Source organism: Schistocerca piceifrons, chromosome 1, assembly GCF_021461385.2.
Source record: "Schistocerca piceifrons isolate TAMUIC-IGC-003096 chromosome 1, iqSchPice1.1, whole genome shotgun sequence".
Classification (NCBI taxonomy): Eukaryota; Metazoa; Arthropoda; class Insecta; order Orthoptera; family Acrididae; genus Schistocerca; species Schistocerca piceifrons.
Window position 1 is genome coordinate 1,041,856,457 of NC_060138.1, and position 25,745 is coordinate 1,041,882,201.

Sequence of the window (25,745 nt, forward strand, 5' to 3'; positions counted from 1 at the left end):
CAGCTCAGCTTGGTACGTACTAAATTTTACTATTGTTAATAGTTCAGAATCATTTAATTCAAGTTCAAAGTTAAATATCTTGTTTCTAAATTGCGTAGAGTCAAGTTGCTTTTGAAATGATTGTTGAGGTAGTCCAAGACTAACCGTATTTTACTGGATTTCGATGTGCTTCAGAAAGAAAGCTCACTATTAACTTCAGTCACTAAATTAACTTTCGATTTTCCGGTTTTATTAATTCTTTTGCTAAATTAAGTCAGAGTGTAGCGAAATTTATTACTTCTGACAAACTTTCAGTTTTCACACTACACGTGTCAACCTTCAGTTGCCACGCTTCTAGTGCTAATTATATGTGTAATAACCTTTCTTTTTCAGTTACTATAGTAATTGTCCTTAGGACTGGCGACCGTGATTTCCCCCAAATCTCAAATATCTAATTACCGCTAGTTAATTGTTAACGTAACGGCCGCACATTTGCTTTCTTTATTAACTTTACCCCTTTTCAAAATTGATTTCCACCAGTTTCATTTGCATTTTTCCTTTCATTTAGATGTAACCCTTTCCTCCCTCTTTACCGATAGATTAACTTCGGTGACGATTGCTTTTCCTAAATTTCCATTAGGTACACGCGGTTTAATTTTTCACTGTCATTAAGGTCGATAAGTGAGGGGGGAGGTTACACGTGGCGACCTGGTGACAGGACAATCTTCAAATTTGAGGTTGTTCTGGACACGAATTTTGCATTGTACAAATCTCGTAACAAAGTACTGGTTACGAAATGGTCGATACGTCAGCGAGAATATTAGTGTGAGGAATCCTAATTAGATTTGAGATTTGGCATTTATATTGAAAATTATTAAAATGAGTGAAGGCAACAATTACCAAAATTTGGTAGGCTTGGATAAGGAACAATCGGTCGAACAGTGGGGAACGCGCACCGCGGTACCCATTGTTCAGGGACAGGCGGCTAGCATGAAAGATGCGACCGCCGAAACGCAACAAAGAGCAGAAATGGAATTCCACACTTTAGAAAATGTTTCGGAGTCGGAAGTGAAAATCAAATGCGAATCCCTTGATGACGAATACGGGGGGACAATTAAAGAGGAAGCCGCTACGGAAGTAAAACCGGTAGTTTCCGGGAATTTAACTGATTTATTGAATGTTTTGATTAACGAAATCAAGAGTCAATCGGCCAAGCAAGAAGCTCAGTCTGAAAAAATTGAACGAAAGCTAGACAGTCACAACAAAGCTATTAATGTTGTTAACAACAATGTTGGAGTTGTTAACACAAAAGTTGATAAAATCAAAGAAGATATTTTTGTGATTAATAGCGAAATCGGTAATCTTAAACAGGAAATGATAGCCGTTCAGGCGGAAATTGCGAGCATAAATACTCGTTTTGATTCCGAAATTAGCAGAATCGAGAAAAGTGTAGGAGACGCAGTTGCTCCGATCATCGAGAATAAGGTGACGGAACAAATTCAATTAGTGAGAAAAGAGGATCAACAGAAGGTGGAAACTTTAAAGGCTTTAGTATCCGAAGTAGATACCAAAGTGACGAAGCAGGCTAACACCTGCGAAGAGAAAAGAGGGAAGTGGAAACGCTTGCGACAACCACTTGCCAAGTGATTACGAGGGTGTCGGAATTAGAAAGGAAACTTGACGAAAAACAGAGCTATGTGCCAATCTGTGCACATAGTTCGGAGTTGTTGACGAAAGAGGAGCGGTTCGACCCCTTGAAAAAAGGCGGTATACACCCGACGGATTTCATTAAAAATTGTGAAAGAGTTTTACCCAGATCATGGACTGATGAGAGAAAAATTAATGCGATTATTGATGTGTTGGCTGGTGATGCCAAGCGTTGGGGCTTAAACCTCAACATTACGAACCTGACTTTTGACGAATTTAAAAATTTGTTTCTGGCTGAATACTGGTCAGAGCAAAAACAGCAAAGTGTCTGGCGCGGATTTGTCGTATCGAGGCCTTTCGATGCGAATTCGCGCGGTTCGATGAAGGAGTTTTGTGAGGGCTGGATCTGCAAGTTGGAATACTTGCGTGATCGCCGCACGGAATCCGAAATAGTCTGGGAACTCTACAAAAAGCTTCCAGATGATACAAAACGCTACGTAGGGAGCAATCACAGGACAATCAATGATTTCCTGGGAAGAGTTGAGGACGAGGACTATTGGCGCAATAATCGCGACAGTGGTAGAGGCCGTGGTAACAACAACGGGTACCACAGCAACGATAACCATGGGAATAATGCATACCGCAACCATGGCAGCAATAACAATAATGGTTCGGATCGTAATAACAATCGGTACAATGCAAATAATAACAGGAATGACGGAAACCAGTATCATACTAACGTGATACGGGCTTCACAGAATAGTAATAACGCCAGAGGGTGTGATCAGCCGCCTCAGCAGCATCCGGGGACCGTATCTGCTGGGACGAGACAGGGAAACCATTAGCCGCGCCGGTGAGGGGCCGACCGGGCGTGGAGAAATTTTGGCGGCCCAATAGCAGGAGAAAACCCAGGTGTCGTCGGTATGAAAATTCCGTGTGGAATAATCAACGGCGGGAGAGTGTGCCAGTGTTAAGAGAAAGGAGTGCGCCCACAAGTAGTAGATCAGCTGTATACACGGCAGTAGAAGGTACATTCACTGTCAGTGAGAACAATTTAAGTAGTGTTCCGGAAATCGATTATAAAGGGGCAGCTGTAATACCCACAGCGGAACTGGAGATTGAGTTTAAGAATGATTCGCAATTGTTGAGAGAAGATCAGATGTCGGATAACACGTCCGTCGTTGAGCGAGGGGATGCAGAGAGGGATGAGGTCTGGTTAAGGCAGTTCGGTCGCTTATACGACGAACTAAGAGATTATAGGGGCCTGTACGGGAGAAGCATTTATGGAGAGCGCGGGCAGAATTTGCCGCGTCTCGTCCCACAGGAAGATAGTATTTGTGAAGTGATGGAAAGTTCTGGCCCTAACCGGCAGACTTTACCAGAAATAGTTGATGTTAATGGGGAGCACGAGCAAGATTCGTCGTGTTTCGTCCCGCTGGAGTTGAATGTTGAAGTAGTAACGGAAAGTTCTGGCCCTAACCGGCAGACTTTACCGAAAGTTGTAATGGTAGAAGTAGCCGGCCCATCCGACGCGAACATCCAGTTTAAACATTGCGAGAGTATTAAGGAGAAAGATTACGAACATTTTAGTGATAGCCGGACACGATTGGTAGAAAACCACGTAGATTACAGTGTGTATGAGGTTAGAGCTGACGTTATACGGTCAGACGATAGCAGTGTCGGTTGCGCAGATCCAGAGGAAGTAATTGCAGATACTACTGGGCACATGTCTCCAGGTAGATTGGCAGATGAGATCAATCTGATTAAAGAGGAATCATCGAAGGTGACAATTAGTGAATTGATAGCAAAGCTACACTCACTAGTTGACGAGTTACAGGAAAAGGTTTCGGTATTGGAGGCGACGCTACAGACTAAGCCTCAGGACAAACGTGTTGAAATAAAAACTGTATGTGAACAGAGGCTGAAAAAGCCGCCAGATAAACTGGATTTAGGATCAAAGCCGGATGGTTTTTTCTGGAATGACCTGGATATAGACGAGGATTTACTGTGGGAAAATAAAGAAACAGTCGAGGACAAGTGTAGACAGATAGTAGTGTCTGTTAATATGCACGACCTACAACTAAACGTGTTGATTGACACCGGTGCAGAATTGAGTGCTGTATCTGGGAAAATATTTGAGTTACTGAAAGACAGACCTGGCATCGTAGTTATGCCAGTAACAGGAGTGAAAATTATCGGTGCTACTGGGAAGGCCAGTAAACCGGTCACAAAACAGATTTTTGTCAGCTTCGAGATATGTGGGGCACGATTTGAACAAGAGTTTGTCGTCGTGCCAGACTTAACTACGGAAGTAATTATCGGGTTAGATTGGCTGTTAAAGTACCGTGCAGCGATTAACTGCGAAAGCAAAACGTTGACATGTACGTCCCAAGATAAAACAATAGTAGTTAGTTTTGACGAGGCAGGAGACGGTGTGCATAGGCAATACCAGCCTATACACATTGTTAACTGGCCGGATGGTATTGACGTAGGTATGAAGCTGAACTACTGTAATGTGAAGAATCTCGGCATTGACAATAATGTAGAAAGTGAATTGGAAAGTATTGTAGACGGTGTGTCAAACGTAACACACGAACAAAGACGAGGCCGACTTTCCCGTACCTATTGCCATCACAACCATAGGGCATGGGGCAAATATGTAGCAGTATTTGAGAGAATTATGAACACCTTGAGACATGAATCTACGGGATTTTCTCCAGAGGAAATCCTGTTGGGTGACAGAAGTACAAGTTTAGTGGAACAGATAATCAAATTCCCTCCACGGATTGACATTAGTATTCGTGTGAAAAAGGATCGTTTGCGAGAAGTAATGAAGCTAAAAGCCGATGCTCGCATACGTCGTAATGACGCTAAAGTGCGTTTTGCTAAGTTTGCAATCGGAGACTTAGTACTTGTAAAAGCTCATGAGAAATCGAGCGAGATAGACAATGAAATCTCTAAATTTAAGTTTGTTTATAATGGACCATTGTAGACCTGAAATTGTACCAACCAAGGATTGATTAGTACCACAGATAAGGTAATTTGTACAGTATGTAGATATAGAGTGTAAGATTTAAGGATGTGCCATGTGGCGATGCTTTTGCCTGACGTAGAGGTCATTAAAGAAGTTGTAATTAATAAGTAATTAATTTTGACTAAATGATTTAAGAGAGAGTGATTATTTATCAATTGAAAAATCCAAGCTGCTAATTTAAGTTTTCAGCTGAGTCACAGTAGATTAAGCAACTTAAATATGATTTTGTAACTAGCTGTAAGATTTCATGAATATGTGTTTTACTAGTCATTGCCGATGTACTTAGACGCTGTTTTAAGTTTCAGGCTAGTACATGCGTGTGATGATGGACAGTGTTGAGTTATCCACTGTGATAGTATTAAGGGACTCCTTGAGATTACTCGGGAGTGAGTTTTTCCTAAAGAATTCAGTGAAACGGACGTTCTGGAAACGCCGTCACAAGGGCGAGTGAGATCAAGCGTGCCGCACACGCGGGCGCAACAATACTGGCGAGGCGAGCCGCTGTCGGCTCTTGTGCCGCTGTTGGCTCTTGTGCCGCTGTCGGCATTCTTTGTACTTGCGAGTACGAAAGGCGGAATAGTTTTTCTTCCCGGACAGCTGATGTGAAAGAATTCTGCTGTCAATATTTATGTTTTTTTCGATCTACTGAATATTATTTTCTTGTTTAGCGTTAAGTGGAATCTCATGACGAGATATTAATTATGAAAAGGTTATGTAAAAATGTGTATTCTATGTAATTAATTATTAATTTGCGTATTTTGATCTACCTGTTTTTATGACCATGTACTCTGATTAATTTTGCAAATAGTATTCCATTTCTCATAGTGTTACGAATTTTAATGATTTTGGAATAGCTAAACCATTTTCTATATCTTCTATGAATTTTAATATGTTGTCAACCTGTTTTATTTTGTGCAAGATGACAGAGTGGAATAAGATTAGGAGTGTCCCCACTCAATTATTATGGTCTAAAAATTGATTTATGATTAATTAGACGAATGCTAAATTTTGTTGATGTTTTGAGCATATGCATTTCCGCTGTTTCTTTTTTGGGACATTTTCTGAGTCTGTTTACGTTACACGAACATCCTCAGACAATGTGGGGCACGTGTAACGCCGGAAATGCATATACTTCTATTTCCATCTATTGTACTATTATTTTTTTTCCTTGTTTTGTTACCTCAAGATATGACATTTCTGTCTCTCTATATATTGTAATTGTTTTACTGTTTGTATATATATATTTATGCACTCATGTCGATGTATAATTGGTTTGTTTCATAAATATTATTTGTATTTTTACGCTGGGTCTTGCCTAGGGAAAACTGCTGTCGAACGATTACGTCGATAGGTCGTGTGACGAATCAAAGTGTGTAGGATCTTTGGTAGTGTTAACTCTGCCGCGTGGAGCGCGGGCAGAACAGTGAGAGTCTGGCGGGAGTAGCGAGTGGAGCAGGTGTTGTGTGACGCTCCCGCGAGTTGCCGCGCTTTCGGGGTTTGGCAGCATGTAATTGCGCTCGACTCGCGATGATAGTTTCTGACATGGTGTCGCGGACGGGAAGCATTAGCTGGCGCACATCAAGAGCCCGTTTCGCCTGGTGACCGTGTCGAGAAGAAGGCGCGCCAACATCCAGCTTCTGCAACAGCGACGGCCGACAATGAGTGACTGTCGCCACCTCCTCGATCGACGGCTTCAAACCTTCGATCAACCAACAAGGAAGACTAAAAGCACGTAAAGTTTCAGAACTGTATGGCAGACCTCAGCTTTTCAAATTGTTCCATTTGCCTCGCAAAATTACAGCAACTTAGCATGAACCTTTGTTGCTCATTGTCCCAATTGCATTGCCAAGCAGGGTCCCTTCCTTTTCCGAAATGAACCCGAGTGTCGTTGAAATTCAAACGCCAGCATTAAAATAATATAATTAGATTTCACTGCTTTAATTTCAAAGTTCTGTAGCTGGCTACCAAATTTAGGTTACACGAGCACAAATTTAGAGTGCGAGTTTTGTTAGCATATTTTTGCTTACCTGTGACTGCAGCTCAGCTTGGTACGTACTAAATTTTACTATTGTTAATAGTTCAGAATCATTTAATTCAAGTTCAAAGTTAAATATCTTGTTTCTAAATTGCGTAGAGTCAAGTTGCTTTTGAAATGATTGTTGAGGTAGTCCAAGACTAACCGTATTTTACTGGATTTCGATGTGCTTCAGAAAGAAAGCTCACTATTAACTTCAGTCACTAAATTAACTTTCGATTTTCCGGTTTTATTAATTCTTTTGCTAAATTAAGTCAGAGTGTAGCGAAATTTATTACTTCTGACAAACTTTCAGTTTTCACACTACACGTGTCAACCTTCAGTTGCCACGCTTCTAGTGCTAATTATATGTGTAATAACCTTTCTTTTTCAGTTACTATAGTAATTGTCCTTAGGACTGGCGACCGTGATTTCCCCCAAATCTCAAATATCTAATTACCGCTAGTTAATTGTTAACGTAACGGCCGCACATTTGCTTTCTTTATTAACTTTACCCCTTTTCAAAATTGATTTCCACCAGTTTCATTTGCATTTTTCCTTTCATTTAGATGTAACCCTTTCCTCCCTCTTTACCGATAGATTAACTTCGGTGACGATTGCTTTTCCTAAATTTCCATTAGGTACACGCGGTTTCATTTTTCACTGTCATTAAGGTCGATAAGTGAGGGGGGAGGTTACAAATGGAAACAAGAATAAAGAAAAATAAAGAAACGTTCATAGGATTTGTCGACCTGGGAAAAGCGCTCGACAATGTAAAATGGTGCAAGATATGCGAAATTTTGAGGAAAATAGGGGTAAGCTATAAGGGTAATACACAATATGTACAGGAGCCAAGAGGGAATAATAAGAGTGGACGACCAAGGACGAAGTGCTCGGTTTGAAAAGGATGTAAGACAGTCTTTCACCCCTTTTGCTCAATCAGCATATCGAAGAGGCAAAGTAAAAATAAAAGAAAGTTTCAGGAGTGGAACTGAAAGTGAAAGGATATCAATGATGCGATTCGCTGACGACATTGCTATCCTCAAAGAAAGTGAAGAAGAATTACATGATCTGATGAATGGAATGAACAGTATAATGATATCAGCATATGGGTTGAGAATAAATCGAAGAAAGACGAAAGTAATGAGAAGTCGCAGAGATGAGAACAGCGAGAAACTAAACATCAGGATTGATGGTCACGAAGAAGATGTAGTTAAGGAATTCTGCTTCCTAGGCAACAAGATAACCAGTGATGGACGGAGCAAGGAGGACATCAAAAGCCGACTAGCACTGGCGAAAAGGGCATCCCTGGCCAAGAGAAGTCTACTACTATCAAAAATAGATCTTAATTTAAGGAAGAAATTTCTGAGTATGTACGTTTGGAACACAGCATTGTATGGTATTAAAACATGGACTGTGGGAAAACCGGAACAGAAGAGAATCGAAGTGTTTGAGATGTGGTGCTACAGAGGAATGTTGAAAATTAAGTTGCCTGATAAGGTAAGGAAAGAGGAGGTCCTGCGCAGAGTCGGAAAGGAAAGGAATATGTAGAAATTACTGACACGGAGAAGGGATGGGATGATATGACATTTGTTAAGACATCAGGGAATATCATCCGTGGTAGTAAAGGGAGCTGCAGATCACAAAAACTGTAGAGGAAGACGGAGATTGGAATACATCCAGTAGATAACTGAGGGCGTAGGTTGCAAGTGCTACCCTGAGATGAAGAGGTTGGCACAGGAGAGGAATTCGGGGCGGTCCGCATCAAACCATTCAGAAGCCTGGTGACTCAAAATAAAAAACAATCTTTGGTTAGTGTTGGGATTCCGCACCTCAGTCGGTAAAAACGGAGTCCTTATAGGATGACTTTGCTGTCCGTCTTCCTCTCTGTCCATGTGTCCGACAGTTAAAAACCCTTATTCTCAGGACTAGGGAGACGCATCAAGTTGGAATTTATATCATATTCTAAGCTCTAGGGCCCTCGGCGGAGTAAATATTGAAGCTTCTAGGACAATGCAATCAAAAGATGCCATTTACGTCACATATTTTGATACTCGCAAAACATATAGGGTACTTCCCTTTGACTTAGAGTCATGGAGTTTGGCATGAAGCGAGCTTTTATAGTACAACTAAAGAAACAAATCCGAACATTGTCAATTTGTAATTACATCACACAAAAAAATACTTTTTGTCATTTGTTGTCCGACTGTCTGTCTGTTAAGACCCTTTTATCTCAGGATAGGTTAGATGTGTGAAGTTTAAACTTGTCACACACTGAGATCTATGGTGCTCTGGCGCTTCAAAAAGACCTAAGCTTCTGCGTCACTGCAATCAAAAGATACGTCTACTTATGTCGCGAACTTTGATACAAATTCACTCATTGAAACCTATAGAGTACTTCCCGTTGGCCTAGAATCGTGAACTTTGGCACAGTACAAGCAAAGGAAAACCATCAGAAAATTGTTATTTTGTAATCATAAGAAAAATATCTCTTTTGTCATTTGTTATCCGAACTCAAACTGAAAAATTCTCGAAAGTTTTGGGAATTCCCGGGACCAATATCTTGCCAGTGCCAATGTCGATAAAGAAAAAAATCGTCTAGATTCTCAATTCCCAAGAAGGCTGAACTGTCTACGTACATAATTCATTTTGTGCGCAAACCTCAGTCCTACTTGTGCCTGACCATTTCTTCTTCTTCCTCTTCCTCCCTCCCTTTTTTAACAGAACTATGTTGTCCAGCACCTTAAAACTTTTACAGGTATTTTTATTAACGACAGTACAACTTCAACATCCACCGTGTGTTGATTTGAGACCAAATTCCTTTAAGTTTGTGCGAGGACTATTAATGTAGCTCTTCATTGACAGCACAGTTACTTAGTGCCCGATGGCCTGGCTTGTTATTTGCTTGTCCACCAAGGTGACTGAGCAGTTAGCGTGTGCGGCTGCCACACGGGAGACAATGGTCCTGTCCCTGACAACGCCAAGGATTTTTCCTTCGTGGAATGACTGTAACAGGATCCATTCAAGAATACAAACGCAAAAAGTAGTAGTTCCATTTCGAAAGACAAGAGCAGCCAATGGGAGAGCAGTGTGCTGACCCCAAGCTATTCGGGTAATGCCTCTCCACGACCAGTAATGCAAAGCATAAAACAAAATTGCGTCAATATGACGAAACTGAACGCTTTTCTGTTCTACTCCTTCGTTATCTTCTTTGAACTGAACTTCTGGCCGGCCGACGTGGCTGTGCGGTTCTAGGCGTTTCAGTCTGGAACCGCGTGACGGCTACGGTCGCAGGTTCGAATGCTGCCTCGGGCATGGATGTGTGTGATGTCCTTAGGTTAGTTAGGTTTAAGTAGTTCTAAGTTCTAGGGGACTGATGACCACAGATGCTAAGTCCCATAGTGCTCAGAGCCATTCTGAACTTCTGTTTATTGTCTGATAGCTTCACATACGTTTCTTCGAGACTTATTTAACTGCAGTTGAGTCTCAGACTGACAGTTTTAGTCGGTTATTTAGCGAGACCACATTCACATAAGCGAGGGGTAAAAATGGAAATGAGCGTTTGGCGTCATTGGCAGCGAGGCCCCATACGGGGCAGGTCCGGCCGCCTTGGTGCAGGTCTTATTACATTCTATGCCACATAGGGCGACCATTGCACTGGATGGGGATGATATGATGATGAAGACAACACGACACCCAGTCCCTGAGCGGAGATATTCCCCGACCCACCCGGGAATCGAACCTGGGCCCGTAGGACGGTAATCCGTCACGCTGAGCACTCAGCTATCGGGGCGGACAGAGAGGGATGATGCTGTCAGTATGCAAAACTAAACAGTGCAACTTTTATTTTTACTAATATTGCATTTTCTATACAATACTTTATTGCAGTGGCTGTGTTGTAAGAAGTACAAAGCATTGCAAAAGTGCGTCAAGACGACATTGACTTTGCATTGCATCGTACTTTTTAACAAACAGCCGCTGCAGTAACGTATTTATCCGCCGACACCGTGCAAGCGATTTTAAATTAAAATGTATCCTCTGTACGGGAATATCGATTATAGATGTACGAGTGCAGGTTGTAGACACATGGTTGACGATATATGTAAGTTTGTATCTGGCCTTTAAGCGTGCTCGAATAGCATCGACCGCTCGCGATCAGCGGGATATCCGTGTGTGAATCCCAGTGCGGTACAAAGTTTTTATTGTCGTCATTCCGTTATACAGCTGATGGTTGTTTATATTCGCAGCTGTGAATACATTTCGATATTACATTTTCTTGTTTAAAGATAACGTGAATTTCTGGCAGGTTAGTTCCGTTTTTGTACGGATGCGAAGTCTAAATGGAAAATTCAACGCTTTTACGCTGTTTTTATGCGCGCTATAAATTATTACAATAGCCCGAGTTATTCCTCTGAGTTTATTTTCGTCCGTCTGGAAAATAAACTGCCTGACAAAAAAAAGGAGCGCCCTGAAGATATGGTCGGATGCCAATATAACTTCATACACCTACAAACCATCGGTGGATTTGCAATAATTCTCTGTGGCAGGTAGACCGGCTACTGGCTTCGATTAGTGTAGTTCGTGCTAAAGCCTAGTTTACACAAGGATATTGGGTTGCGCCGCTCGTTGCGTGGAATGAGTTGCACGCAAGTGGTCTCATATATGACTGTAGACACGGCGACATCAGTATACACTTCAGTTTCGTCGTTTTGTGGGTTCCTGAGTCGTGTCTGAAATGAAACTTTTGGTAGCTGCACGTCGCACGAGTTGTGATGGAGTTAAAGCTTGTTGCGTGGAATTGCTGCATAAGGAAAAAAAAAAAGAAACAGGTTTCGATTCGTGACTGGATAAAGAAAAAACGTCAGCTGGGTTGCCCAGCATCCTTGCTGAAATAATTTATAAAGGAAGATCCAAGAAATTCTTTTAATTATCTTAGTATGTCACCAGACCTGTTCACGTTTCTTCTAAATAGAGTTAGTTATTCGATAAGGAATAAAGGTACTGTAATGGATGAAGCACTATCGCCAGAACTGAAATTACATATCATATTGCGTGCATTACAATCGAGAACACTCGGCATGCTATAAGATACAGGTTGAGTTGGTGATGACGCTTTTTTGTTAACACAAACAATTATTAACATTAACAGTAGTAATTATTAACATTAGCAAAAATACACTCCTGGAAATGGAAAAAAGAACACATTGACACCGGTGTGTCAGACCCACCATACTTGCTCCGGACACTGCGAGAGGGCTGTACAAGCAATGATCACACGCACGGCACAGCGGACACACCAGGAACCGCGGTGTTGGCCGTCGAATGGCGCTAGCTGCGCAGCATTTGTGCACTGCCGGCGTCAGTGTCAGCCAGTTTGCCGTGGCATACGGAGCTCCATCGCAGTCTTTAACACTGGTAGCATGCCGCGACAGCGTGGACGTGAACCGTATGTGCAGTTGACGGACTTTGAGCGAGGGCGTATAGTGGGCATGCGGGAGGCCGGGTGGACGTACCGCCGAATTGCTCAACACGTGGGGCGTGAGGTCTCCACAGCACATCGATGTTGTCGCCAGTGGTCGGCGGAAGGTGCACGTGCCCGTCGACCTGGGACCGGACCGCAGCGACGCACGGATGCACGCCAAGACCGTAGGATCCTACGCAGTGCCGTAGGGGACCGCACCGCCACTTCCCAGCAAATTAGGGACACTGTTGCTCCTGGGGTATGGGCGAGGACCATTCGCAACCGTCTCCATGAAGCTGGGCTACGGTCCCGCACACCGTTAGGCCGTCTTCCGCTCACGCCCCAACATCGTGCAGCCCGCCTCCAGTGGTGTCGCGACAGGCGTGAATGGAGGGACGAATGGAGACGTGTCGTCTTCAGCGATGAGAGTCGCTTCTGCCTTGGTGCCAATGATGGTCGTATGCGTGTTTGGCGCCGTGCAGGTGAGCGCCACAATCAGGACTGCATACGACCGAGGCACACAGGGCCAACACCCGGCATCATGGTGTGGGGAGCGATCTCCTACACTGGCCGTACACCATTGGTGATCGTCGAGGGGACACTGAATAGTGCACGGTACATCCAAACCGTCATCGAACCCATCGTTCTACCATTCCTAGACTGGCAAGGGAACTTGCTGTTCCAACAGGACAATGCACGTCCGCATGTATCCCGTGCCACCCAACGTGCTCTAGAAGGTGTAAGTCAACTACCCTGGCCAGCAAGATCTCCGGATCTGTCCCCCATTGAGCATGTTTGCGACTGGATGAAGCGTCGTCTCATGCAGTCTGCACGTCCAGCACGAACGCTGGTCCAACTGAGGCGCCAGGTGGAAATGGCATGGCAAGCCGTTCCACAGGACTACATCCAGCATCTCTACGATCGTCTCCATGGGAGAATAGCAGCCTGCATTGCTGCGAAAGGTGGATATACGCTGTACTAGTGCCGACATTGTGCATGCTCTGTTGCCTGTGTCTATGTGCCTGTGGTTCTGTCAGTGTGATCATGTGATGTATCTGACCCCAGGAATGTGTCAATAAAGTTTCCCCTTCCTGGGACAATGAATTCACGATGTTCTTATTTCAATTTCCAGGAGTGTAATTATTCGAAACAGGCCGCATTAAGAAGAGAATAATTTGCATACTACTCTCTTGAAGGTAGATCTGTACAGTGGCAATATTTCAAAATTGAAACATGTGAATGGGGAGCACTGCTGCGGCGTTTTAAATAGATGAATACTGAATAAAGAATGCAGCTTCTTGAATTTGTATAGCTTTCCCTCGTGTCAACAATATTCCTTAACAAAGAGTTGGCCAATTCGAAGCATGGGATTTTAGTCTTGTAGACGAGAGCATTGCCACAGCTAGAATTACACTTGCTTGTATTTTTCTTAAATCAGTTGTATATGTGCTCCTAACTCAATAAATTTTGCCCTGCAGCTCAGATACTGTCAAACCATCTATGTTACGATCGCACATCGCGGTCTCAGCGGCAGCAATATGTTGCTTATTTTTGTAATCAGCATCACTGAAACACCACAAACACCTATGCAAAGCATATTTATCCAAAAAGCGAACATTATTCTCCGTTCCCCCACTTCATATTTCAGTTTGTCTGCACTCTACGAATACACATAAGCTCAAAATTCATGCAACTAGTGTCGCCACAGTTGGAACACGCCGAATATGTTCAGTTTCACTAACGAGTTGCGCAAACGTGTGGCGCGGATTCTCAGTGTCCAGTAGCGCAGTTGCCTGCAACCTAGTGTCGTCGTGTAAACTAGGCTTAAGTGTTGTTGCCAGGCCTGGCAGGGCGTTAAGCGGCATGAACAGCGTCAGCTGTCGAGTGGTCACTCTGAAGAACACAGAGATGCCTCGTACTGATGTGAGACAGCGTTATCAGCACTAGACATAGTTTGAAAGTGGGCTCATTGTGGGTCTCCAATCGACCGACTGGACGAAACGTGCAATATCCCGATATGTGGAGCACTGGGATGTGATAGTGCCTGCCATGTGAGAACACATAATAGACTCGCTGCAACATTTTGCATCATCCGCACCATTAGCTAGAAACTAGCGGCAGCCTGACTAGGGAATTGCGGTCACATACATAGGCTGCCATTAACACCATAACGCAGACGGCTGCGTTTGGAGTGGTGACCGGGAAGCGTGGACTCACGATGAACGCCGTCGCTTTGTGTTCAGCGATGAACTGTGGCTCCGGACTGCCCCAGATGTCCATCGTCGGTGACTATGGCGGCGACATAGAGAGTAGTCTCATTCTTCCAATGTCTTGGAGAAGCACAGAGGTGTTACTCCCACGGCTGGTGGGGATCAAGGGAACTTTGACGACGCAGTGGTACGTCACAGACATCCTGCGTCCTGATTTGTTACCTCTCCTGCAGCAGTGTCGTGGTGCCATTTTTCAACAGGACGATGCTCTGCCGGCCGTTGTGGACGAGCGGCTATAGGCGCTTCAGTCTGTAACCGCGCGACCGCTACGGTCGCAGGTTCGAATCCTGCCTCGGGCATGAATGTGTGTGATGTCCTTAGGTTAGTTAGGTTTCAGTAGTTCTAAGTTCTAGGGGACTGATGATCTCAGATGTTAAGTCCCATAGCACTCAGAGCCATTTGAACCATCTGACAATGCTCTCCCAATCATGGCAATTGTCTGTATGAACTGTCTGCGTGGTGCTGAGTTACTCCCGTCGCTAGCAAGGTTCCATTATCCACGAGAGAACATACGTGGTACCAGCTCGGACGTCAACTCCGTCTCAGTGCCATTATCCTGTATATCGAGGACCAGCTGCAATTGTTGTGAGACAGCTTGCCGCAGGAAAGGGTATAACTGCTTTACGAAACCCTTCCCAGTCGAATTAGAGCATGCATCAGGCCAGACGGAGTCTGCTCATACAGCCAAGTTCTTTGTAAATTTGACTACTATATAGTCAGCGAAATAACATCACATGCCCTCTCATATGGTTCAAATGGCTCTAAGCACTGTGGGACTTATCACCTGAGGTCATCAGTCCCCTAGACTAAGAACTACTTAAACCTAACTAACCTAAGGACATCACACACATCCATGCCCAAGGCAGGATTCGAACGTGCGACCGTAGCAGTAGCGCGGTTCCGGACTGAAGCAGCGCCTAGAACCGCACGGTCACAGCTGCCGGCTAATGTCCTCTCAACGCCGAATGTTTCACTTCGTTTACTTCTCCCCTTATGGATGCTTCATTCACTTTATCAGGCAGTGTGTTTAACGATAAACTTAATTTCCGGCAAATCAGTTTCATTGTTGTGTGAATGCACTGTCTAAATGGGAAATTAAAGTCCTTGATGCTGTTTTTACTCGTGCTACGAAATTATTACAATAGCACGAATAATTGCTAACTCCCATTTTTCTCAGTTTGCAAAATATGACTCTGTTCGTCATATAATTTCGATAATGTATTGTCTGTAGTATTCAGAAGTACGATTCACTGTTAATTCGGACACGCGTGCGTGCTTGGACAGTGTTGGCGCGCGAGATATCTTACATCCATGCTTGTCTGAAGGAGCATTGCATTGTACTTCTGAATACAATATCGTATTTAACCGCTGACAGCGGGCAAGCGACTTTCAATTAAAATGTCTCCTCTGTACAGGAATAGACATAATGAATGTATGAATGCAGGTTGTAGCACATGGTTCACGACATACGGAAATCTGAGGCTGGCCATGAGCCTTACTGGGATAGCCTTGTAAGGTGGCTATAATTCCGCACCTTACAAGCAATCATCCACATACTTTGCCGTGAACTACAGCCACAATTCGGTATCATTTGATAGGTTGTACATCGTATATATTAATATTTGAAGGAGATTGACATTGTCACGTACGCCTTGTGAATAATTGTTAACGCTTATTGCATGAAAGGTGACGGATTGTGTTTATCATCAGAACGGCGTAATGAATGATTGCCTATACTAGTAGAGGTTGGAAAGCCAGTGGAGATGAAACGGCAGGCAGAACTCAAGCACAGGTGTGTTGGTCCTGCTTAAACACAGGATGTAGCTAGACGGACGTCGTGGCACCTGAGCTCGGGAGCACAATAGGGTGACGGCCGGCCGCTATTGTAACAGGACCGGAGGGATAACCGGAAACTCTGCAAATCTTGGACACAGGTGAGAGGAACGAAGAAGCGGCACCTTGGAAACCACGCAGGCTGGGTGAGTATTTTTACTCAGAAGCATACCATTGTACGAGTATAGGTTTTTCCTCGCAAACTTTCCGCGCTGGACGACAAAAGACTAAAATGTGGTTGGTCGGCGATCGAAAGAATCTGTAGAGAGGGAGAATATTCCGTGGTTTCGAGAATACGATTCGTTTTCGGAATTACGAGGGTGGGGAGCCGAGCCTCGCTGGGAAGCCAGCGGTGGAGAGACGAGGTCTTCCGTTGTGAGCGCCCGTGTGTGACGGTAGCTCGTTATCAGCTTTGTTGGTAGAGACGGACTTGCTGCCGTTGCTCTCAGGAGAGTTTATAGTTAGAACAGTTAGGCAATGTACTGTTGCGAACCTATACGATTCTGGACATCACCTCTGGGTTGGAAGTCGTCGTTGAGTACGCAGCCTTCAGTAATTTAGAGCGCTTCTTCTGCCTATACTTACATTGAGACGTTATCTGAACTCCGTCCTTGTGGCTGGGAGTTCGCGTTTCTCGTCTGTAGAACACAGAGAGGAGAAGACAGTATTAGAGTTTACACTCCTGGAAATTGAAATAAGAACACCGTGAATTCATTGTCCCAGGAAGGGGAAACTTTATTGACACATTCCTGGGGTCAGATACATCACATGATCACACACTGACAGAACCACAGGCACATAGACACAGGCAACAGAGCATGCACAATGTCGGCACTAGTACAGTGTATATCCACCTTTCGCAGCAATGCAGGCTGCTATTCTCCCATGGAGACGATCGTAGAGATGCTGGATGTAGTCCTGTGGAACGGCTTGCCATGCCATTTCCACCTGGCGCCTCAGTTGGACCAGCGTTCGTGCTGGACGTGCAGACCGCGTGAGACGACGCTTCATCCAGTCCCAAACATGCTCAATGGGGGACAGATCCGGAGATCTTGCTGGCCAGGGTAGTTGACTTACACCTTCTAGAGCACGTTGGGTGGCACGGGATACATGCGGACGTGCATTGTCCTGTTGGAACAGCAAGTTCCCTTGCCGGTCTAGGAATGGTAGAACGATGGGTTCGATGACGGTTTGGATGTACCGTGCACTATTCAGTGTCCCCTCGACGATCACCAGTGGTGTACGGCCAGTGTAGGAGATCGCTCCCCACACCATGATGCCGGGTGTTGGCCCTGTGTGCCTCGGTCGTATGCAGTCCTGATTGTGGCGCTCACCTGCACGGCGCCAAACACGCATACGACCATCATTGGCACCAAGGCAGAAGCGACTCTCATCGCTGAAGACGACGCGTCTCCATTCGTCCCTCCATTCACGCCTGTCGCGACACCACTGGAGGCGGGCTGCACGATGTTGGGGCGTGAGCGGAAGACGGCCTAACGGTGTGCGGGACCGTAGCCCAGCTTCATGGAGACGGTTGCGAATGGTCCTCGCCCATACCCCAGGAGCAACAGTGTCCCTAATTTGCTGGGAAGTGGCGGTGCGGTCCCCTACGGCACTGCGTAGGATCCTACGGTCTTGGCGTGCATCCGTGCGTCGCTGCGGTCCGGTCCCAGGTCGACGGGCACGTGCACCTTCCGCCGACCACTGGCGACAACATCGATGTACTGTGGAGACCTCACGCCCCACGTGTTGAGCAATTCGGCGGTACGTCCACCCGGCCTCCCGCATGCCCACTATACGCCCTCGCTCAAAGTCCGTCATCTGCACTTACGGTTCACGTCCACGCTGTCGCGGCATGCTACCAGTGTTAAAGACTGCGATGGAGCTCCGTATGCCACGGCAAACTGGCTGACACTGACGGCGGCGGTGCACAAATGCTGCGCAGCTAGCGCCATTCGACGGCCAACACCGCGGTTCCGGGTGTGTCCGCTGTGCCGTGCATGTGATAATTGGTTGTACAGCCCTCTCGCAGTGTCCGGAGCAAGTATGGTGGGTCTGACACACCGGTGTCAATGTGTTCTTTTTTCCATTTCCAGGAGTGTATTAATCAGAGGACCGCCTTCTGCCGTCCTAGTGTTTGAAAGAGTTTTTATTTTTGTGGCTGGAGTTCTTCCACCGTCGCAGACGACTACGAGAACCACCACTTCGACGCACCAGACGCAGTACATATGGTGATATCGCGAATTGCTTCGGCTTATTAGGGCTATAAAACTAAACAGCTGTGATCACGTTAGTTTATTTCCAATGAGGTTCCACACCACCGTAGATCATCTTTGAAAGTATTGTCTTCTGGTGTTTGGTACGTAGATGGTGTCAGTCATTTCGCATTAATGATATTAGACTGCGCAGTCATAATAAGGGGCATTGTTGGGCAATTGATTAATAATTTAGTTAGGAAATATAGACAATTGTACTTAAAGGGTTGATTTTAATCTATAATAAATATACTGAAGAATAACGTTTATCATTTAGTAGTATTAGTTGCCTTCATCATTCATTTATGTTTAGATTGTAATTTATATGTAAAAAAGACCATTAACAGATCCTAAGATCTGCTTCAGGGGGTAGTCAGACAGGGCCAAATAATCATTTTAGCGTTTCTTATTTTCCGTTGCGCACATTAATTTTTACACCCCCCTGGAGTAGCATCTTAGAGCCTAATGGTAAGGCGATCGCTCGCCATAAGCGGGAAATCCGGGTTCGAATCGCGGTCCGGCACAAATTTTCACTGTCATCATTCCAATGTAAAATTGATGGTTGTCCATATTCGCAACTCCGAATACATTTAAGATAAGTAATTATTTGTATTATTTGTAGATATGTGATAGTCTGTGTTGCGTAGCGTTCATTGTAGGTTACTTCACGAATCAGACGTTGCACCAGAATCCGGTTTAGTGCATTACTGATGCGAAAACGATTTTTCCACAGAAGGGCGCAGGCGGACACGATGCTGATGCCATGGGAAAGGACGCTGGAGACGTCGAGGCCCAGCCTCATGGACACCGTCCGCGGAATCCTGGTAAGGAATACCACCTGTGTACACGTACGTACACACAAGCACACACACGCACGCTTAAATAAACACATATACAAACGGAAAGAAAACGAGTCAAAACAAAAGTCAGGGAAAGCTGACATCACTTACAGAACAAATCACACCGCAAGTGCCAGCGAAAATGTTATCCTACGGAAATACAGTGACTACAAGAAAATTCGAATCCCAAAGAAAACAGGTGTTGACAGATGTGAAAATTACCGAACTATCAGTTTAACAAGCCACAGCTGCCAAATACTAACGCGAATTCTTTATAGACGAATGGAAAAACTGGTAGAAGTCGACCTCGGGGAAGATCAGTTTGATTCCCGTAGAAATATTGGAACACGTGAGGCAATACTGACCTTACGCCTTATCTTAGAAGAAAGATTAAGGAAAGGCAAACTTACGTTTCTAGCATTTGTAGACTTAGAGAAAGCTCTTGACAATCTTGACTGGAATACTCTCTTTCAAATTCTAAAGGTGGCAGGGGTAAAATATAGGGAGCGAAAGGCTATTTACAATTTGTACGGAAACCAGATGGCAGTTATAAGAGTCGAGGGGCATGAAAGGGAAGCAGTGATTGAGAAGGGAGTGAGACAGGGTTGTACCCTCTCCTCGATGTTATTCAATCTGTATATTGAGCAAGCAGTAAAGGAAACAAAAGAAAAATTCGGAGTAGGTATTAAAATCCATGGAGAAGAAATAAAAACTTGGAGGTTCGCCGATGACATTGTAATTCTGTCAGAGACAGAAAAGGACTTGGAAGAGCAGCTGAACGGAATGGACAGTGTCTTGAAAGGAGGATATAAGATGAACATCAACAAAAGCAAAACGAGGATCATGGAATCTAGCCGAATTAAGTCAGGTGATGCTGAGGGAATTAGATTAGGAAATGAGACGCTTAAAGTAGTAAAGGAGTTTTGATATTTGGGGAGCAAAATAACTGATGTGGTCTAAGTAGAGAGGATATAAAATGTAGACTGGCAATGGTACGGAAAGCGTTTCTGAAGAAGAGGAATTTGTTAACACCGAGTATTGATTTCAGTGTCAGGAAGTCGTTTCTGAAAGTATTTGTATGGAGTGTAGCCATGTATGGAAGTGAAACATGGACGATAAATAGTTTGGACAGGAAGAGAATAGAAGCTTTGGAAATGTGGTGCTACAGAAGAATGCTGAAGATTAGATGGGTAGATCACGTAACTAATGAGGAGGTATTGAATAGAATTGGGGAGAAGAGGAGTTTGTGGCACAACTTGACAAGAAGAAGGGACCGATTGGTAGGGCATGTTCTGAGGCATCAAGGGATCACAATTTTAGCATTGGAGGGCAGCGTGGAGGGTAAAAATCGTATAGGGAGACCAAGAGATGAATACATTAAGCAGATTCAGAAGGATGCAGGTTGCAGTAAGTACTGGGAGGTGAAGAAGCTCGCACAGGATAGAATAGCATGGAGAGCTGCATCAAACCAGTCTCAGGACTGAAGACCACAACAACAACAACAAGAAAAAGTGAAGATTTCCACGCGGTTTTTCCACAGGTAAAAATCAAATCACTGTCTAAAAGTAAATTAAACGTTTTCCTGCAAGTACGTTTTCATTTCGTCGTAAAATATTTCCGTGAACTGTTTTAAATACAAAAAGCAGTAAGTGAAGAGGAAAATTAAGTTATATTCCAGAAAACTTATTGAAGATGCGTTGGGAGTATAAATATAATAAGAAATTCACGTGCACGATGCAAAAGGTCGTTTTCTTAAAAACGTTGCGAAGTCTACTGCAATTTACAACAGTATTAAAATACGAGAAAAATATTGTTATTTATTACTATAAATGCGCATGGGGTGCTGGTGCAACGCAAGATTTCATATTTAAAAATTAATATATATGTAACGGTAAAGCGCTTGATGATGGCAGCATGTCGACAAAGCGTGTCGTGATACCAACTAATGATAAAAAGTGACTAAAGCAGAAAAATTATTTTACAAAGTTCGTAGAACAGCCGCAAACATCAACAAACTCCACACAACATGTATAAAAACTCAACTATTTGTTGATGTTGCTACGTCATGTTGTTCTTTCTGCAAGTGGAAAGATGGCTCACTAGGCAGGTCTGCAATTTATGTATTGCAGATTTTTCTTAATTATTTTAGGTGGCCCTAATGTGTTTAGATATGCTAAGTTCAGAAATTCTAAGTGTTTCCCTCTACGACCTAAAGGTTTTTTTTTGTCACAAAACGACGATGAAAACTCAGAAAATTCTTACATAACACATATATTTAAAAAAACCTTTATTAAAAAAGTTGCGGAATAATCGCACTCCTAAAAGTATAACGAAGTGTTATGTTCTGACTCATTACTCATCATTCCGATAAAAGAAACGTTAAATGATCTGTGGAACTTGTAACTAACCAACTAACCAACTCAGTACTGATACAGTGTCATAAATCTTACTGTCTCTTCCTTTTCGCCTCAAATCTCTGTTTCGAACGTTTTCTTTTGCGCACTGCTTGTGCAATATCCAACAGTAGTCAGCTATCATCCTGACATCCAGTCGGCCCTGGGTCCCTCCGCTTCATTTGTTTGGTATCTTGGTGGAACCTTCCTTCCTGTTTCTCACTCTTACCACCCAGCTTTTCTGGGAAACAGCTGACGTGGGAGTCCAGGAAGTGCATCTCAAGCTCATCAACGCACCGAAATCTTTGAAGTTATCCAACATTTTCTTGCTGTATTCTCATAATGAGGTGCTCTGTAATTGCGAGAAACTTGTTGACAACTTCTTTAAAGGATATCAAAGCTGATCGTTCATTTATTTTCATTTTGTCTTCAAATGCCCTTTCTTTCATTAGTTCTCGAATGTCAGGGCCGACGAAAACAGTTTTCAGCTTAGTTTCTGATAGCCGCGGAATCTTACGTGGTATATACTTGAAAGTGGTAGGGCCTCAATAAATTGTTTCGTAATGCCAAGTTCTATGTGAAATGGAGACGGGAGTATTTTAGAAAGGTCCACCAAAGAATCGAATAGCACTTTTCTACCTCCAACTTCTGGCATTCTGCTTTCCCACATTTTCTGAGACCGGTGCTTGTCTTTTTCGCGACTGTCCCATTTGCACAAGAACCACGGTTAGTGTTGACTGAGTACGATGCAGAATACTTTCAAATCCCCACAAATAGCCTCTTTTTTTGACTCGGGTTAATCCTCATGGCTCAAGTAGCCCTAGTTAAAGGTAGCTGCATTATAGACTGGTAAGTAAAACCACTTTTTATAGCAGATTGCATTGCCAAACATCAGAAAACAATATTGGCATTATTATAATGTTTAAAGAGCTTCAATTTTGATGTTGTTTTCGTTGTTCTGGTCTTCAGTCCTGAGACTGGTTTGATGCAGCTCTCCATGCTACTCTATCCTGTGCAATCCTATTCATCTCCCAGTACCTACTGCATCCTACAACCTTCTGAATCTGCTTAGTGTATTCATCTCTTGGTCTCCCTCTACGATTTTTAGCCTCCACGCTGCCCTCCAATACTAAATTGGTGGTCCCTTGATGCCTCAGAACATGTCCTACCAACCGATCCCTTCTTCTAGTCAAGTTGTGCCACAAACTCCCCAATTCTATTCAATACCTCCTCATTAGTTATGTGATATACCCATATACTCTTCAGCATTCTTCTGTAACACCACATTCGAAAGCTTCTATTCTCTTCTTGTCCAAACTATTTATCGTCCATGTTTCACTTCCATACATGGCTACACTCCACACAAATACTTTCAGAAACGACTTCCAGACACTTAAATCTATACTCGATGTTTAAAAAATTCTCTTCTTCAGAAACGCTTTCCTTGCCATTGCCAGTCTACATTTTATATCCTCTCTACTTCGACCATCATCAGTTATTTTGCTCCCCAAATAGCAAAACTCCTTTACTACTTTAAGTGTCTCATTTCCTTATCTAATTCCCTCAGCATCAGCAGACTACATTCGACAACATTCCATGATCCTCGTTTTGCTTTTGTTGATGTTCATCTTATATCCTCCTTTCAATTTAATACAGCACAGAAATTTTCAAATTGTCTCAAAACTGCATGTGTTTGGACATTTTAAGCATTTTATCTTAAATGCACAATCAAAAATACATGTGGGCCACGCTTTACCTTTAAGAAAATATTCCGTTTCCAACCAGTGTTGTTCGTATTAGCGTGCTTCCCGAAAAGGATGTGAAAACGACCTGCTAATTCAGCCTTTTGTACTGTCTTCTACATTCCCGTCACGTAATTTTATATTTCCCGAAAGTAGTGGAAAGAAGTACCTTGTTTGTGCCAAGTGCTTCATTGCCTACGTAAAATAAAGAGCCAGGTGTCTTGTTACCAGCGGCAGCGACTGCAGCGCTGCCGGCAGCAGCTGCGGCCGGTGTCGGCGTCCCCAGCTGGAGAGGACCCCACCAGCAAGCTACTGGCGCCAGAAGACTCGCCAGCGAACAAGCCGCGGCTGCTCACCGTGGATGAGGCGCCCGAGCACATGCGCTTCAACCCCTACATACGTACCGGATACCGGGACGTACTCTCGCCCGCCGCCTGCATCGAAAGGTAACAAAAACTGCACGGCACATCGCGACACAATCCTTTAAGTACATTACAAAAGCATGCAAACTAACCTCATTTCCAGTTGTTTTAGTGCTTTGCAAGCAGCACTGCATGAAGACATCTAAGAAAATAGCTCGACCCCTGTTTGCCTAATAACTATTTGTTTGAGATTTAATTCATGCCATCTCATTTAGATTAATTGAAAAATTGGAATCCATTGGGCACTGGGAAAGGTAGTGTTCAATGGCGGTAAGGCCATTGGAATTAGGGATGTTAGTGTAAAGGGAAGTGGCATCAGTAGTGACGAGAAGGGAACCACGCGGTAAAGGAGTTGGCGCAGGAAAATGGTTGGTATCTTTTATATAGGAGGGTAGGTTGTGGATAATAAACTGAAGGTGTTCGTCTATGAGAGCAGAGATTCTCTCAGTGGGGGCACAGCAACCGGCCACAATGGGATGTTCTGGATGTGACAAACAGCCAAAGTTGCAAAAGAGCTCTTTTTATTACTTGATGATGATTAGTTTCGGATTTTTATCTGTCTCAAATTACCCTGTGAAACAGTAGGCTAAAATTACAATTTTTCACATAAAGTACGTAACAGCCAATGCCTGTCACAAAGAGCAATGTCTAAAGTACCATCCACACAGAATAAATATTACTCCAGGTAGCAAAAAATCATGACAATCGTTATCCAAAGGATTACAATGCAAGTTTCCATGAAACTAGATGCAAACAGAAACTGACAGCCTGAACACAGTTAACCTGACGAAATTTTCCTCCAAATGGCGTCCCTGTTGGACGTATAGGAAAGTCTTCATTGTATGCTATAACCATCATCAGTACAACGAAACAATGAATACAGGAGTGTGTTAAGTCACACCGTTATGAAATTATACATCCCTTTTTTTATACAGAGTTTCTTAAGTCGAAATAGGAGTCAGGCAACACGCATAGCGCTACGTTCGGCGCACGGAAGCATTATATGAGCCACCGTTTACAAACATGGATCCTTTGGATGTATTCAAGAAAACACGGTAGAAAAGTCCCACATTCCTCTACAGAATCAGTCCCGTCCCCTATTAGTAGCTCCTTTACCACTCTTTTAATTATGTTTTAATTATTCTGATTTGTGCTTGGGTCGTTTTATACTAATGCTTCATGTTTGACATAACTTTGAATGATTGCAGCTCTTCCACTGTATACATGTGTTTTGCTGGGGTAACCGGACTCTTCTTTCGAGGCCAATTACTGTAAGAGAATTAAATTTAACTCTGAGTAAGAGGATGATTTTACATTTGTCTGTGATACAGTATTTTACAGGGAAATCACGTTCATAACGAACTATCAGCGCAGAGCTAGCGGTGGTTGGTGAGTGAGGATTATTTTTGAGTTAATAATGCTTTAAGAATTTTGTTCCGCAGTATGCCACTTAACTGTTCTACATCTACATCTACATGGATACTCTGCAAATCATCATAGTCAATGGGGACTGTGGTTGTTGTGAGCGGACGCAAGGAGAATTGGCCACTCTTCGGGGGCAGGTGGAGGCTTTGTCTGTTAGGCTCATCGAGCTCGAGGCGCAGGCGTCGGCTCGTAGTGGCGTTGGGGCAACTGTGGTGAGACCTATGCCTACTTCGGTGGCCTTGGAATCACATGGAACCCCTGATGTCGCTGCGTCTTCCGGCAGTGAGCATCTTACCGGTCAGCCATCACTCCAGGGTGAATGGCGGACAGTGGTGGGCTCGCGCGTGCCTGACCGAAAGGCGAAGGTGGGATCTGGCCGCGTGGCAGCTGCCTTACCCCTTTCCAACAGGTACGGGGTGCTTCCTAGTGGT

At 43.9% G+C, this 25,745-nt stretch overlaps 1 protein-coding gene across 1 annotated transcript in view; it reads left to right on the forward strand.

Annotated features, from left to right (window-relative positions):
• The window catches only part of LOC124801480 (progestin and adipoQ receptor family member 3-like), a 129,582-nt gene that overhangs the window by 60,744 nt on the left and 43,093 nt on the right, over positions 1–25,745 (forward strand). The window contains exons 2-3 of the mRNA XM_047263077.1: positions 19,227–19,317; positions 23,699–23,913. Coding sequence (XP_047119033.1) covers positions 19,246–19,317; positions 23,699–23,913 — 287 coding nt within the window. The 5' untranslated portion in view covers positions 19,227–19,245. The remainder of the gene's footprint in view (positions 1–19,226; positions 19,318–23,698; positions 23,914–25,745) is intronic.